This window comes from Phodopus roborovskii, unplaced genomic scaffold (genome assembly GCF_943737965.1).
Source record: "Phodopus roborovskii unplaced genomic scaffold, PHOROB, whole genome shotgun sequence".
In the NCBI taxonomy this organism is placed as follows: Eukaryota; Metazoa; Chordata; class Mammalia; order Rodentia; family Cricetidae; genus Phodopus; species Phodopus roborovskii.
In genome coordinates, this window is record NW_026125397.1 from 3460294 (window position 1) to 3478089 (window position 17796).

General features: G+C 39.4%; 1 protein-coding gene across 1 annotated transcript in view; it reads right to left on the reverse strand.

Annotated features, from left to right (window-relative positions):
• Pde7b (phosphodiesterase 7B) overlaps nucleotides 1-17796 on the reverse strand; it is a 292866-nt gene that overhangs the window by 206023 nt on the left and 69047 nt on the right. Inside the window, exon 2 of the mRNA XM_051175368.1 lies at nucleotides 215-275. Coding sequence (XP_051031325.1) covers nucleotides 215-275 — 61 coding nt within the window. The remainder of the gene's footprint in view (nucleotides 1-214; nucleotides 276-17796) is intronic.

The window sequence follows — 17796 nt, forward strand, 5'->3', positions numbered from 1 at the left end:
GAAGAATGGGCCAAGATTTACTGAGAACTACCAAAATAAAATTCTTTTTCATCTTCTATTGCTCTACAAATATAGTATAGTTGTTTTTAAACCCACAAGCACACTGACAAGCCTCCTTATAATGGAACAAGAGGAGGTCAGTAAGACATCAAAAAACAGTGACTCCACATGACATCAACATGCAAAATACAATGGAAACAAGAAGCCTACTTACCTAGCATGCAAACACATTTGACATTCTGATCAGGGTTCTCAAACAAGGTATCACCACACCTCTGTAATAGAAAGACAGCCTCTGTTACGTTAAGATTTCAAATGAGAATTTTCAAGCCAATACAGCTATACAACTGACATCACTGTGATGTTGTTCTACTTTTGTTTTCTTTAGTTATCTGGGCCTACAGACTACTGTCATAAAGAGAGACTTTCTTGGGAGCAGTGTCTTTCAAAGGTCAATCTGGGATGGGCTGTTCCAGTATGCTTCATGTCCCTGCCAACAGTTACTCTGTCCTCTCATGAGAAGCCATGGCTTGGGATGTACCTAGTTTCGAACAGTTTCCATCTCAGTGAAACATCCAGCTACCACCAGGCTCAATAATCCCAGTTCAATCTCTCTCAGAGTCGGTCCTTATTATCACTGACATTATTCTGAACAGATACAAATGTTATCAAAGTTGAGTGATCAATGCTGAAGTCTCTGAGATCAGGAAAAGGACAAATTAAGGAAATGCAAAAGTAGCATAGGGCTTTCCTAAATTCACAGACTCAGGGTATAACAACTTGCTTGTTTATAGCTCAGTTTTAATTTGCATTTCAAACTTTTGTGCAAGGCAAAACTTAGCAAGCCAATCCATTATTTAACAGGCCACTTTTGCATAATGAATATGATTGGCAAATGGGATTAGTATCTGTGTTTATAAATGAACTACCCAAAGCAATGAGAACATAAATAATCTGTTAGAAAAATGGATAAAAGATACAGCAATTAATTCATAAAGAAGGAATTTGAATGGTCAATAAACACATAACTATATTAAACTATACCAATAATTGGGAATAAATAAATTATACTTAAGATAAAGGGCTTTTAAAAACTCACTGATGTGACAAAATTTAGAAATCTGGACATGCTAAACATTTTCAAAAGTTCAAAGAAATGTGAAACTATACTCTTGGGCTAGGGTATAAAATAATCACTGTAGAAAAGTTGGAAAAGTCTAGCAAAACAGAAAAGTTCATATGTTGTGATACAGCAAGTGATTTTGTAGATTTTTTTTTTTTACTAGAGAAATCTTCAAAAACAACTCCAGTGTTCTACTTAAAAAGAGACATGTGATCCACGAGAGGACTCCCACAATTAAAAATGAATTAAAGCTTCACATACTCTAAAAGCATATACAGCATGCAATGTATTTATATAAAATATATAATATTCACATTATGGAATGCCAAATATACATAATTTTCAAATCATACAAAACTTATACTTGTCATAAAAGTGTAATATTAGAGTTGGGGAAAACAATGTTGCAAGAATTAAGTTTTAAACTAGGCTTCCTAGAACCAATGTAGAACCAGGCACAGTGGCAGGCATCTATAATCTTAGCAGCCTCACTGTGGGATGGGAAGAAGTGGCAGGACAATACTTGGAAGGCTGTGGGCCAGATACCCAAGCAAGTGCAATGGTGAACTGCAATTAGGCCCTGTCTCAAAACATGGTGGAAGGTTAGGGCCACACTCAAAGTTGTTTTTTATGTCCACACACATGCTTAATACACACTTCATACACACACATGCACTCGTATTGTACATGCACAAGTATCACACATGCACACACACACATATGCACACACACTCACAAAGTATAATATCATGCTAAAAAGAACTCCATATATTATGACGTTTAAAACACCTAAAATTCCTTATGTATACATTAATTTACTAAAAAAGGAAAACATGTACTGAATAACAAATGAGGCATCAAATATATAGGGTATGGAGAAGCGATCAGAGAAATGATATGTACCTGAGATTATTCTTTAAACTTATTTGTACATGAAACATTCTATAATAAAAATGAATTGGCCATATCCAATAGTTTGAATATCAAAGTGGCTCTTTGTCCAGTATAGGTTTGTGTCAGTGTCCTTGGGTTCAGGGAGGCCATTATTTGTTCTTATAACTTGTTTTATCATTTACTGAATTAGTTCCTTTTCATTTTTTAAAAATAAGCCTCACTATATATATAGCCCTGGGTCTGGCCTGGCCTGGAACTCTGTGTGTAGCTCATGCAGGCCCTTAACACTCTGAGATCTACCTGTCACGACCTCCTGGGTGCTGGCATTAGAGGAATGAATGACCAGCAGCTTAGTAGTGTGGTTCATTTTTCTCTTTCTTTCAAAGTTCACAGTTTGGTTAACTCCATTCCCTGAAGGAAAAAGGAGCTCAAAATTCTTCACAGCTAAATTGTGACATTCTCAGGTGAGACAACCAGTTCCTAGGCTGACCCACACCATGTAAGAGACGGGTAATAGGGCAGAGAGCCAAGGGGTAGGACTGTGGATGAGGAAGTCTGGGCACAGTAGAAGGGCTCATCTGAAGATGAAAAGATGCTGAATTCTGGATGGAGAATTTGAATCATGAGCCATCTGCTGACCTAGTGTGGTCAGTACCATGCCATTTAATCTCTTCATGCTTCATCTCCTTGAAAGTAACATGGGCACGTCGATGTGTACTACCAAGTTAGGCCAGGGAGCAAATTTGTGGATTAATGACCCATGCATTCTGACCCTACTGTTTCTTCCTGTTTTGTTTGTATTTTGACAGAGGTCAAGCCCTTTAAAATAGCCAGGATCTATTTTCTGCATCACCTGCCTTTTAAAGTGGTATGTTTACAACCCAGAAGAGTTAATCATTATTTTTAGATAAAAGGTCAGAGGTTTCTAAGATGTTTTCAACTTCTTAGTGGAATAACTCCCTATCAATTATCTTGTCTGGGTTGATGACAAAGTTTATATGTATACTGCCATGGGAGAGGTACCCTTCTCTCAGTGAAGAGACTTTCCATGGCATTGTGAGTAGAGGTTGCATAACTTCCCATGGCTATGAGAAGTTAAGGGCATCTTCAGATGGGTTTGTCAACAGGCAAGTGTGTCTGGCTATCAGAAGTTTTTTTTCCCCTGGTCATTCACAAAGCTGGGAGAAATGTCTGAAACTTCAAACAGTCATGGCTTGCCTGGGCTCACTGAACAGATAAGCTCATTACCAAGCAGAAAGGGGAGGTGCTGTGGCCCTTCCTATGAGGATGAGGCTTTCTGCTTCCCTACCTTTATCTCCATGACATCTGGAAAACTGTTGGGGGCACCTTTAACTACTTTCTTGGCTTTTTGGTTTTTCGAAGATGCCCGATGATAGCAACAGTTTTAAAAGCAATGTCTATAAGGGAATCTGATCATTCACAGAACAGGACATGCCCTAAATCACCTTTTCTCGTCTCATTGATACTTCTCACTGCCAGGCTCCAACTCAACTCTGCCACTCAGCGTAATGACCTCGTTTAGGAGATAGATTATTTAGGTTAAACCATGGTGTCCCCAGTCTTAGACAACTATAGACTCCAACACAGGGAAAGGCCCTGTGATTTTTCTGGTTGTGAGGTCTGCAACCCTCTTCCTTTGATGATGCTCTAGTCATGTTTGTTGGGGACTTGCGACTTGAGCATCTTGATTCTGGATGACTTCTGTTTCTGATCATCAGGATTCTGTCCAATTCTTAGAGAGCACATCTTTGTTTCATTTTGTGAGTCTGAAATAGCAAGATCATCTTGTTCTTGCCCAACAATTCCAGTGGAAACTAACCATGAACACCAAGAGCTAGCCATTGCAAGATGGTGGAGCCATGGTAGCAACAAAGAAACCCTCCTAGCACATGTTCCTTCTTCTGAGGCACATATACTTCATGAGAACTTCCACATGTGCCCATTATCTCCACAGACCGCAAAGAATCAACCAGTGTCATTGTTAGTGTCCTTAATGTCGTAGCCTCTTTGCTTTCTTTAATATGTTAGAACCCTGAAAACTCTTGGAGGTAGACTAGATACTTACTATTTTGCTAACATTTATTGAGACTGTGGGTTAAACATTGTTCTAAATCTTGTCTAGCTACCATTTCACACTCTCATAATACTCCTGTATCAATAGAAAATTGAGGCAGAGACAGGAGTACTCCTGTAGAGTGCTGTCTCTAGTGAAGGGAATCAGTGTTGACAGCTGACTGACACATAACCAAGATTTAAGGATTCCCAGATAATGGCCACTTTGGTGTTTCTTATTACACTGCCTGTATAGACTACGTCTGTGGACCCTCGCTTTACTCACCCACTTGGTTCTGGCTTTTTGCCAGAGAGCTCAGGCTTTAGCTAAGACTGACTCAGTTTCAAAGCCCATTGCCACCTCCTGATGATGGAGTACATGATCTACTCTATCATCAGGGGTCATCTACATCATAGAATCATCTCAAATTTAGTTTTAACTCATAGTATTTTTCAGGACTAAAAATGAAGAAATAAAAAAAAAAAGATATTTAAAAGTCAATACTTTGTGAGCTGTTTTCCAATTAGTATTAGTTAAGAGTTTTGTATATTATGTATATTATGTTTAGAATTTGACTTTTGTTCAGAGAAGCTTTAAAATATTGTACCTGTCATCACAATATGGGATGAACATCAATGGATGGATGCATAAAGACAGGGAGACAATTTTCAAAGTAGAGTATTTTTTAGCCAGAGAAGGAGGAAAGTGATTCTATCATTTGCTACAACATAGATGAATCATAGGGTATTGTGCTAAGTGAAACAAACCGGGTACAGAAAAACAAATACCATATGGTTTCACTTATGTGTGCAATTTGAAAACATTGAATTCGAAGAGGCCATGAGCAGAATAGTGGTCACCAGTAGCCAGAGGAGAAGAGTTCAATGGGTACAAGGATTCTTCTAGACAGGAAGAATCAGATCAACACCTATGTACAACATGCAGTGACAGTCATCCCAACACATCAAATACTTGAAAATTTTGTGTTTTTACCACAAAAATTGAGGTAATATATCTGTTAGTTATCTTAATTTGTTATTTCACAATTTTATGTATTTCAAAACATCATCTTTATACTGTAAATATGTATACTTTTTATTTTCAACAACAAAAAAATATCTAATTTAAAGCCGGCAATATTTTAAACTTAAAACTTAATTTCCACTAACTAAAATTGTGTTTTCCAGTGAAGTATACAATAAAATATATTTCTTTTAAGTAAACTGTATTTTTGTCATGTATTTTTGATAGTTGTGAAAGTTGACAATAGTAGTAATTTCAGAAAACACATTTAACTTTTCAACAACTTTTAAAAAAATATTTCCTTTAAAGAAAAATTATATCTGCTGTGATACTAGTCAAATACCAGTCATATTCTCACTAGGAATTATTAGCTGCAGTGACAGGTCCTAATTTTATTCTCATTGCTTAGCGCATAACTTTCCTAAGACAATTGATACTTCATCTTTCTTGTTTCGAGAAAGTTTTCAAGCATTTTTTTCTTCTGTTCTGAAACTTGCTATCACTCATGAACTGTAGTTACTCAGATAGAGAAACCTCTCATCTGTCCTTCAGCAACTAATCTCTTTAGAAAGACTTTTTGTATTCCAGAAGGGAGGGGCTGCAGCCAACAACTGAACAATTGAAGAAAGAGCTCCTCCATGCTGTGACATTTGTCAGTGCCAGTGGAGGTAGAAACAGTTTATTGCAGATATATAAAGTTAAATACTACAGCAAGTAACTAAAAGTTATGATTCCCTGATATCTGTCGTGCCACATTTAGTTTTGTTGTTTTTAGAATGATTTGATTAAGGAAATCGAGCATGTATAAAATCATTGGAGGATCAGGCTACAGTCTGGGTTTCCACAAACAACTGCAGACTGGTGCGGCCAGCCATGAGCTCAGTGGACCACAATTGGGAAAGTGGAGAATGGGTAGGCACCACTGAATTCTTGACTTCAGGAAAACAGCACATGGCAGCAATCCAGCAAAACTTTTGGCACAATAGCCTCTTGATATCTGTCAAGCCAGCAACTGAATACTGGATGTTAAACCCAACATCTCCATGAGAGATGACTGTGTTTGGAGCTTTCACAAAACAAACAAAAATAAAACACACCCTCAACATAGACCAGGCTCATTTTGGAAAAACAAACAGACAAACAACAAACAAACATCAAAGCTGACTTTCCTGAGTTAAGAAAAACAAAACAAAATGAAACAAAACAAAAGTCCTAACCATGCTCCCACAGGCGGGAAGCCTGAACTTTAAAATCTGAGTTAACTTGAAAGAAGATATGCTGCCTGGCCTTTTGTGCTTATGAGTTAGTAAGTGCTACTCTGTAGATATAGATAGCCACCTTGTATTCAGTTGCAGTGGGATGATGAAGGCCCAAACCTGACATTGGGAAGACCTTTCAGAAACTGGTTTCCTGGCTAGTCATGGTGGCAGATGCCTGTAATCCCAATTTTCAAGAGGCAGAGGCAGGAAGATCACAAAATATAGAGCAGCTTGGTATATACAGAATACTCAAGGTCAGTCTGAACAACAATGGCAACACCCTATCTTAAAAACCCCCAAATCGTTGGAGTCCCATCCTTGCCTAACAGACTTAAGGCTCTGATTCTGTCCTTAGCTCCATATGCAAGCAAAAACAAAACAAATAAACAATAAGCTCTAGACAATCCTGATTTGCTGCCCATGTTAGTTTCCTAAAGCAGAGTACAGAAGGGTGCTTATCAATGTCTGGTCCATAGAAGGCGGGTCTAGGGCAAAAATGTCTTAAGTTTGAAGAACATTCATGAAGTGTGACTTCTATTGAGACTGAACTCCTGAAAAGGGATGAAGGATTGGGAGTTTGGAACCAATTAAAGTCTTTCAAATAAGTTAACAAATAAATGACTGCTCAGAAAAGACATTGGAAGATTGTCACTGTACTGCGAATGCGGTTACCAACTGGGATGAGATTCAAGCCTACATCCTCTCCTCTGGTAACCTAGTATAACTTCAGAATATACAAAGTGAAGGGCTGCTTCAGTTATGGTACCCAACTCTGATGGGCTATTACAGAAGGCTTCACTTCAGAAAAAGTGGTGACCTTGTGGCTGGGCCTGGAAGGTAATAGTCAGCTATCAAGAGACATGCCCCTACCCATCACAGGGGAAGATGCCCAAGCAAAGCTCGTAGAAGCAGGTAAGTAGTCTCCAAGGACTGGGTGAAACCATGGTGGGTCATAAATGAGGGCTTAATCAAGCTGGTAGCCATGAGTGAGACTGGAGGAAAGTAGGGACCTATAGTGAATTGCCAAGTCCTTCTGGACTTGGAGAAAAGCTTGCTTTTGGAGAATGGGGACTTGATGAATTCTTTGAGTTTTGTAACAAACAGTTGTAATTTAATGGAATCAGATGTCTCTGACCAATGGTATTGCCTGCAATATTTTTGCTTATTTTAACTTCTGGAAAAGGTACTGGAGCCTGAGGTATGTCTCATTCCTTTTTCTTGAATTGGTCCATAGAATGGCTCTGACCTAAGGATTCTCTAGCCGCCCAGCCCAGTGGAAATCTCCTGTAAGGCTGACTGCTGCTACTGTGGAAGCCATTAACACCTTGTGTGGGGGCAGGCCTGTTTCCCTGCTGCAGGAGGATGTGCTTTCAGGGTCTCCTTCTTTACAGTGGCTCAAGCCCATGAGTATTTTGCTCAGCCCTGCTTTCTGTGTGGGTGGCACAGTCAGGCCCTCCTCTCTGAAGACGGTGGCAGCCCTCAGCACTTTGGTACCAGAGGCCAACAGATTTGGAACTAGGGCTCGTGTTTTCCTTCCTGTGAAGGAGCAGATTTCCATCCTATTGCAGGCTGTTAAAACATCAGACTAATAAGTTTTCAACCATCTGTCAGTGCAGATCTCCAGTAACAAGCTGCCATTGCCTTTGGATCCTGGCCTCGTGGTCTAACCCAACCTCAGCCAGTCAAAATAAGAGACACAACAGCAAGAGAGAGAGAAATCAGATGACCACCCCAAGCCAAGCAGAAATTCTTAACAAATCCATTGTTGCCAATTGCCAACAGCAACTCTGTGGTTGGCCTAACCTGGTTTGACCCTCAGGAAGGGCCATTTCTCCAAAAACTCTAATTAGCTATGGTCAGGAGTGACTTGAAAGACATTAATGCCATTGCTATTGGGAAACAAGCCTACCTGCTTTTACCAGCTTTGTTTTTTCCTTCAAAGAACAAAATGTTAGCTCAATGGCGTATGCTTTCTATTAGACAATAGCCAGCAGCAATCTCCAGAGAGTCACTCAGCATTTTATTATAGATAGACCCCTATTTTTAAATGTTTAAAAAAGTAATTATTATGAACCCAAACTTGGAAAACCTGGAGAGAGAGGGGAAGAGAAAGAGAGAGAGAGAGAGAGAGAGATTAAATTACTAAGAAAATGTCCAGAGTGACCTGTTTTCTGTCATTCTGACCCTAGACAGTAGCAGGCACTAGAAGGGCTATGTCCTTCTGGTTGACCTCCTTCAGGGAGATGTTGGGATCAGTTGGCACACAGGGTTGGAAGCTGGCATACATACTGAAAACCACTGCTTTCACCATGTCACTTACATGACTCTAAAAGCATAATTCCAGCAAAACTGCTCCTGAAGGTTGATGGCCTGGAGTGTAACTGACACGTCTCTCTCCAGCACATCCAGCTACTGCAACTGAGTAGACAAGTGGGTCCTAGTATTTTGGGAGGAATACTGGTATGGGCTCTGAAAAATCCTGTAGATCAAATGCAAACAAATATGCCCCAAATCTGAACAGTGCAAAACTTAAATAAGAACTTTGCAGTGCAGTTTCATCTTTTATTTATTATCTTAGAGTCTCCAGCCATAGTCATAAATGTTTAATGTATACATAGTGAGTTATTAAAGGTGAAGTCAAGAAACAGTGGAAGAAACAGGAAGAGGTAAAGGAGAACAGATAAGTAAATATAATGGAAAACACTTTAGCATGTTGAGGTTCAAATCCCATACCTGGACCTTATTAGTTGCATGATCTGTGGTCCATTTGGCTAATGTTTCCTAGTTTCAAGGTGGAGATGAGGGAGGGACATATATAATGCTCACTCTTGATAATGATTATAATATGCAACACACACACACACACTCAAGAGCTAAGGTTTTACAACGAATTAAAAGAGATTGTCACACAGAATTGAGCAAGCTTATAGGAACTATTGTATATTCTTAAGTGCCCAAATTACATATGCTAGCTCTAAGAAGACCATGAAATGGCAACCATGAAACTACAACGCACACACACACACACACACACACACACACACACACACACGTGTGTGTGTGTGTGTGTGTGTGGAATCCTTGGTTCCCAACTGGGGAAACTGGGAGGCACTGAGAGGTATGGCGTGGCCTTGATAGAGGCGGCATATGTGTCACTGCCTCCTTTGGAACACCAACATAATGAACATTTGGAATATTCGCCTTTCTGTCTTCCCTTTGTTGCCAACAAGTAAGTACTGATAATTGCTATACAACAAGTACATATTCCTAATTGCCACTCTCCAGCAATCTGGCCCAAGTGTCTAAGCTTGAGACCCCATCTTTCCTTATTTACCCTTCAATTTAAAGCTACTTTATGAGGCTTTGCAGATGGCAGAAGCTTGATAGATAACATCAGCAATATCCCCTGATCTTTGCAGAAGCATCACGACCCATGGGACCCCATCCAGACTGAGACTGAATGGATATTTACTCAGGACAAAGGAGTAGTTATGATGGGCTCCTTGCAGCCCAGTGCCGCAATGTTTCTGTACATAAACCAACAATTAAATGTAATCCTATATACTTACAGTTTTAAAAGAAATTCAAACCAGTCCTTCCTTGAAACTAAATAACCCCAGCCCTAGAGAAAATGACTTCCAGAAGATCAGGCCCAACATAGGAACACAGGACCTCTGAGCCACAAAGGAACACAGTCTTTTCCGCAGGGAAAAGGGCTTGTTGTATAACCATTCATGAGGCCAAAGACTCAGATGTTCCCATAGACAATCAAAAAATAATTACTGGCCAAGTCATATTGGCCATTTCCATAAGGAGAACTCTGAAACACAGATTTGGCCTTGGGTGGAGATGTCTATAAATTCTACTAGCAACCAACCTTCAGTGAGAGCTGAAAAATGCAATATCTCAGAGAAATGACTGGTCAATTTCATGAGCTTCAAGTGAACATGAAATGCTGGATCCTTTGGAAATAGCTATATTCTGCTTTGACAATACATGTTTAAGCTCACCATATACTTTGACAAGAGCAACATTTGAAAGACATCTCATCTTGGCTGTCCTTCTCTTCATTAAGATAGGGATTTTTCCCTCTCTAATTTCCTGCTATTTTCCAATGAAGTTCTATCACATCTTAAGTTCTCAATGAATATTGCTCAGTAGACTGACCCTCTCTTCCACCCTCTCATGCCCCTCAACCATCTTCCCCTTGTAACTCTTAACAGGTAGGTGTGTGTGTGTGTGTGTGTGTGTGTGTGTGAACATGTGTGCATGCATGCACCTGGTGGAGACTGAACCAGGCAATATCAGGCCAGCATCCTGCTACAAGGTTCACTCTCAGCAGAGTTATACTTTAAAATAAGTTCAAGTTACAAGTTTGATGCCATGATTCTTCTAAGAAGTTACTACGCATGAATTTACTGTGATTGCTATAGGTAGAGTCCCACTTGAGGGCAAAGATTTCTCCAAGTATGGTTTTGAAAAACAATTCTCTCTGGAAAGACCCACATGTGTGTCTTTCTGCTCATAGCCAATGACAGAATATCGATCTATATATGGCACATATATAATATACATATATGCTATTTTTTCTTCAACCATGAACTAAAGAACATTTATTAGGTAGGTGCTTTATGCCAACATTTCCAGATGCCACTATTCAAAACTTACACATAGACCCCTTGTTTATGTAACCTAGCCTTCACAATTTTAAGACTAATGAATTAGTAAAGTGGAATTAATGCCCATTGTTTTATTTCTAAATCTCATAGCCTTTTCTCTTTTAAAACAGCAAATGATATTAAAATGAAACAAAGACACAAAATTTGTTTTAAATGGTTAGAATTCATACCAGGAAAACAGGGACAATGTCTCTTTAACCCAGCAAATATTTCAAGTATTTGAGTAGAAGGTTGTATAAAGGCCTCTTGGGGCTTGCTTTTAGGTCACGATTGTGTTGTGAATTCTCACCCTAGTCATTTTTCTCTTTTAACACACTCTGTACCCTCTGCAAAAGCAGGGATGATTATTGATTTGAATGTGAATGTTTATTAGTATTTATGTTTTCATAGGGGAACTTAGTAAAGAAAATGCTGACATCAAAAGAGGGAAGAGGCTGAGCATCAGCAGGGATAGAGAGAGATAGTTCTAGCATTGATTTAGCTGTAATTGTTAAGACTGGGCCGTGGATAAATTTAGCCAGGATTCAAGGTCAGACAAGTTATAGGATCTGAAGGGAAGGGTCTACAGGAAAAGGAATAGAAATAAGTAAACAAAACAGCAACAGGGTGTTGGAAAGTACCAGTGAACTTGACAATGAAATGTAGGAATCCTGATCATCATGTTTGTCAATTTGACTGGCTCTGGGATTAATTAAGAGACACACCTTTGGGTGAGCTGGTGAGGGTGTTTCTGGAAGAATGAACTAAGGGGAGGAGGAGACTCCTCTAGAGGGATCAGCACCTTCCAACAGTGATCCATAGGCAAAGAGGACTCAGGGAAAAGCAGAGCTGTGTTTGCCTTCATGTTTCACTGCCTGCTGGTGAGTGCATCTACTTTCTTGAGAATGCTGCTGTCATCATCCCTTACTGACACGGAACCTCCCGTCTTCTAGTGTGACTTAAAAACAGTGATTCTTCAGGTTTTCAGTGTCAGACTGGGACCTGATGAGGCTGAGGCTGTTAGACTATACACCCTAAATCCTCTGAGCCATTCCCATAACATGTATACATTCTCTCAGTCCTGTGCCTTTAGAGAACCATGATCAATATACTTCCCTGGATTATAATTTATTAGCCACTTTATTTAAGTGTTTGTACATATACATACATATTTAACATACTCCTCAACCATCTCTTTAGCCACTGTCTACTTTAACTAAAAAATAAGCCTTAGACTATTCTGCATGCAGGCCTAATTTATTTTTATATCTCACTCTGAGTCTGGAATAGGCTATGTATCAGTGTGTATATCAGTGTTTACATCACAGACTATTTAATAAGCACCTATTTTTAAAGTCTTATTACTGCGATGCTTTATTCTGCAGGAATTTTCTTCTTGATGTCTGTGCTTCACTGTGATATACATTTGTTTCTTTTATAGAGATTCCCCCATACACATACACCAGCATACATGTGTACTACAAAGGCTATGAACCTAGCTAAGCACTTTCAATAAGATCCTGAAAATGTTCTCCCAATAGCATGCTGTACACAGCACTGAGGCCATTGTTGGATTATGCTCAGGTTGAAATCTCTTACTTGCTTTCAAGTTTCAAGAGAGCAACTATCCCCTTGTCGAATTTCCCATAGTATGTGTTGTTATCATTCCAAGAGAAAAGTTGCAACTCATTTATTATTGCAAATGGAAATTCCAAGTCTTTGGAATCAGGAAGTAATATCCAGCTGCTCTATTGGTCTCTCATCCCTCAGAACTTTAACTTTCACTGATGTCAACATTCTCTCAGGGCCCTTTGTCTAAGAAGCATTTCTTTATCTCAATCCCAAGAGCATTTCTTTTAGTCCCACCCCCAAATCATCATATTGTATGATCATCTCAACTGTCATCTATATAACTAGGTATCTGGTACTTACATGCTTCCTTTCACATTAGTAGAACAAGGTTTTTATTATTATTATTATTATTATTATTATTATGATGATGATGATGATGATAGGAAATGACATTTAGTTGAAATGAATAAATGTAGGTTTAGAACTATGGAATTTGGTTCAAAATAAAGTTCAACAATCATCATCTGGTTGTGTTTTTCAGTTAACTTCTTATTGGGTACATATATCTGTTATGTGAAATAATTATTAACCTTTATTTTATGTAAAAATTGTGGCCTGCCTGGTACTTTCACATTTTAAAATGAATGGAATGTCTTTCCGGCCTTTAGCAAAGGCAAAGAATTTAATGTAAGGCAAAACTGTAAGAAGGTTTGGTGTTGCATGTCTTTAATTCTGGAGGCAGAGGCAGGCAGGTATCTTAGTTCAAGGCCAGCCTGTCTACAGAGTAAGTTCCAGGACATCATCTCCTCATCAAAAAGAAAGAAACAAAGAAATTAATCAGCTTATTAAAAATGGGTGTTTCAAATATGTGGTTAGTTGGTGATAGTTTCTCATAAAGAAACTATCATGATGGTTAGAAGAGTAATTGTCAAAAGGTTCTGAAAAGGGATGCTTTTGAAAAATGAAATATGGCATGCTTAATTTCACTTATAATCCCAGCAGCCTCAGGAGTCTTACTGCAGTGAGTGAATCATGGGTGTATCTTACAGCCTTTGTGATGTGTGTCTCCTTAAGGTATTGGAAGCTGAATATCTTGAAAATAAATTCTCTTGGCATGTCTAATTTTTCCAGACAGAATCTCATGTAGCTTAGGTAGCCTCAGCATCAATACACATACCAGATGTGTCTCCACACCACCAGTGCCGGGGTGTCTTATTGTTCCCAGTTCATGGACTGCTCAGGGTTGAACCCAGGGCTTTGGGAACAGTAGGCAACCACATCCCCTGCCCTTGCCTATTCGATCCTAGCTGAGCTGTGTAAACCTGAACCTAAGGTGTCTTGTTTGATTTCACACCCCCGCCCCTGCCTTTTCTCATTCCCACTGCCTTTTTCCCGCCTCAGTACAATTTAATCACGTTCAGATTCTGTTTATGGAGCCCTTCTGGCTCTCCTCCAGCTCCCTCAGCATCTCAGTCTTCTGTCTTCCACTTACTTCCAGCATAGCTGCACAACAAAAGAACCCTCTATTGCCTTGCTTTGTTTTAATTGTTACACAAGTAGCCAGAGTGACCTACTACTGTCTCAGTTGGTTGTACCCCTGGTCACAAGCCTTCAGTGGCTACATTTTACTCTTGGAATAGCCCAGAGTTCTTGACTAGGCACACAGTGTTTGTGGCACTGACTCTTGCTCTTAATCACATGACACTTTTGGTTTATGGTGCTGCTTTCTGAAGCCTTCTCTCTTGCTTTACCTCTGAACTCCCACCTGCTCACAGAGTGGCTCCTCCTTTTCCATCCTTCAGGCTACCATTGTGTCATCACCTGGTCCTCCTGGAGGCTTTTTTCTTGAGCTGCAAAGCTCTGTTGAGACTCTCTTTTGAGAATCTCATTGCACTCAAGGTGGTCACTGACTGCAGTATCAATAATAGCTATACAATTTTCTAATAACTTCATATCATCATTGCTTACATTGAGATCTAGGACCCTTGTGGGTATCCCAACTCCAAGATACTCAAGTCATTTAGCTGAAACATTTCTGCATGGATTCATGAATAACCTCCCATATACTTTGCATAATCTGTTACATATACTATTTAACACTATGTAAATAGCGGCAATGTTGCAAAATCCTGTAGGTGTTCGATACAGACACTTTTTTTTTTTAAGGAATCTCTTCTGCAGTTGGATGTGTAAAAGTGAATATAGAGGCCTTGATTTTACAATGACCAGGGAATGACTCTAACTTAGTCAGCTACTTTCATGTTGCTTTACAAAATGTGCCCTGCTTTGCAGGCACTCAATAAGTGTCTATTGGATAAGTGGAAGGAGGAAACTGATGTGATAGTTATAAAAACCTTCGCAATCTAAGGGTAATCGAAATATAGTTGACTGTCCACATTAGGAGCATGTCTAGATTTACAACACATTTTAGTGATACTCTTTTTGTGTCTGTTTTTGTATTGCTTTCTTGGGTAGTTACTTCTTAACTTCTTGAGGATCCAAAGTATCTGGTTCTCATAGACTGATTTTCTTAGGAGTGTAGTCTAGTAGCATGTAGAGTAGGCCCTCATACGGGTCCAGTCACAAGAATTCAACTCTTCAATAGAGGCAGACATTTCACTATACATGATTCTCCAGGCTCCAGATGTTTGAATTTATTCTAGATTGTTTGTTTGTTTGAGATAGGCTTTCACTGTATAACAGCCCTGGCTATCCTGGAATTCACTTTGTAGACCAGACCTGTCTTGAACTACAGAGATCTGCCTGCCTCTACCTCCTGAGATTTGGGATTAAAGGCATGCATCACCACCGCCCAGCTTTGTAGTATTCTGTCCCCCACCCCCACCCCAGAGGTTCTTTTAAATCTATCTATCTATCTATCTATCTATCTATCTATCTATCTATTATCTATCTCCTTTGGGAACTGGAGCTTGAACCCTGGCCTTATACATAAAAGGAAATACTCCAGCACCGAGACACATCCCTAGCTATCCAGTAATTTTTAAAAAATAAATAAAAATCTATTGTTTGAAAGTTCCATACGTACATGTAATGTGTTTTGATCAGTTCCACTCCAGTTCCCTTCCCTCCAATTCTTCCCTTATTCATCTCCACCACTTTCCCCTCCCATTCATGTTCTCCTTTTTTGGACCCACAGAGTCCAGTTAGTGCCACCAGTGTGTTCATATACAGTGTCCATCCATCTACTTCCTCTGCCAATGACCTGTTACCTAGGATGGGGTTTGATGACCCAGCCCATTCATGCTAGGATTTTGGCTGGCTTGATTTTGCCCAGGTCTCACACTGTTGTCACAACTGTTGTGAATTCATGGATTCAACCACCCTGCTGTGTCTGGGAAAAGAATGTCTACTTGTAGCCATCCACTATCTCTGGCTCTTACAGTCTTTCAGCCCACTCTTCTGCAGTGCTCTGCAGGAAAGGGAGTAAGTACAGATGTCTTGTTAAGGGCTGAATCCTCCTTTGGGAGCTTTTGTTTGCTTCATTTTGTAGACTTGACCACAAGCAAAGTCAGTCAAGCAGACAATGGATAAATCAAGACGTTCAGGAGGGTTTTATTTCCTGAGAAGTAAGTTTTTACATGAACACATATCTAATAATTTTTAGTTAAAGAGTAGTAACCACGGTTAGTTAGGAAAAGGGGTTTGAGCATTCATTACAGTGACTAGATGGATAATTTGCAGAAGTCATGTTAGCTGTAACACAAAGAAAACTCTTCAGTGCCTTTGTACAAAATGTTTCTGATCTGGCCAGCTTTTATAGTTTAGGAAAATAGTCCTAAGACATTGTCAACTAAATTTCTCCACTAAGATGAGGAAAATCAAAGCCAGCCAGCCTCGCTGACCACGAGCCTATTGCACATTTATAAATATGTTGAAAAGAGCTGCTTAGAAATACAAGATGACTCCTAACCACATTCTATTATAGGTTGTAGGCAGTGGAGATGTGGTCTAGAATGAAACCTCATTCCACCTTAGAAAGATAGAGGCTTCTCAAAAACACACTCTGTCTAAAATTGATGGACACACACAAACCGCTGAAGACAAGGAAAGCCAGAGTCCAGCCAGTCTCCATCTGGATATAATATAATCCAGTGGAATGATAACAAAATATTATTTTTGGATTATACTTTTGTATGTTTTATGTGGTATTTCACTGCCATATGAGGACTCTTCTGTTAGTTTGCTAAAAAATATTCAATGTTGATATTAACTTACTCTTCCAAGAAACTTCTTATTAATAGCTTGCTTTCTCTCTTTCTTTCTTTTTGGGGGATGGTGGTGTTTGGAGCTGCACTTAGGACCTCACACATACTAGGCAAGTGCTTTACCACTGAGCTGAGCTCCCAGTCCTACTAGCTAGTGTCATGCAAACAAAAATTTACTTCTTTGGGGATTTTTGTCTTCTACTCATCGATAGAAATTAAATCTCTCTCTCTCTCTCTCTCTCTCTCTCTCTCTCTCTCTGTGTGTGTGTGTGTGTCCCCACCCACATATAAAAAGAGAGAAGGCAGTACTTTCTCTTTGGCAGGTACAGTCTGTTCACTTTTAAAGCATTACTAGGATTTATGATTGTGTGCTAAATCCAAAATCTACAAGAAAATTTAACATATTTACTGCAAAAAACAACAAAATAGAGTGATAAATGCCCCCTTCCCTGTATTTTTGTTAGTGCTCAGAACTGAACACGGCATCACATATATGAGCCCAGTCTCCTACTATTGAACCGAAAACTCCTGTCTCCATCACTGTTTTGAAAGAATCCTTGAACATGGTTTCTTAATCCTGACAGTTTAGCTGAGGATCCAGCATATAAACCTGGAAGCTAGCATTTCAAGGATTCTTAAAGTGAACAGGCCGTCAATGATGTCTGTCCACACTGCCCTTGATGGGCGTATCTACTGTGGTGGTCAGATACGAGATCTCTGCTTGCATCAGCTAGAATACAGATTGTCGTGGTACAACAGTGGTCTGCATTGGTGACAGGCACTAGTAAGCAGGCATCAATGGAACCTTTGCCATCGTTCTTCACTTACAATGAGTCAAGTGAAGCAACATACAGCAGACTCTTCCAGACCACTTGGACACCACAGTCAATGTTATTAGCTGTAGACTTCACCTTTTAGAGCTATACACAGTCGTTCTATAGTTTCTGTCAAGAAAATATTTGGCTAT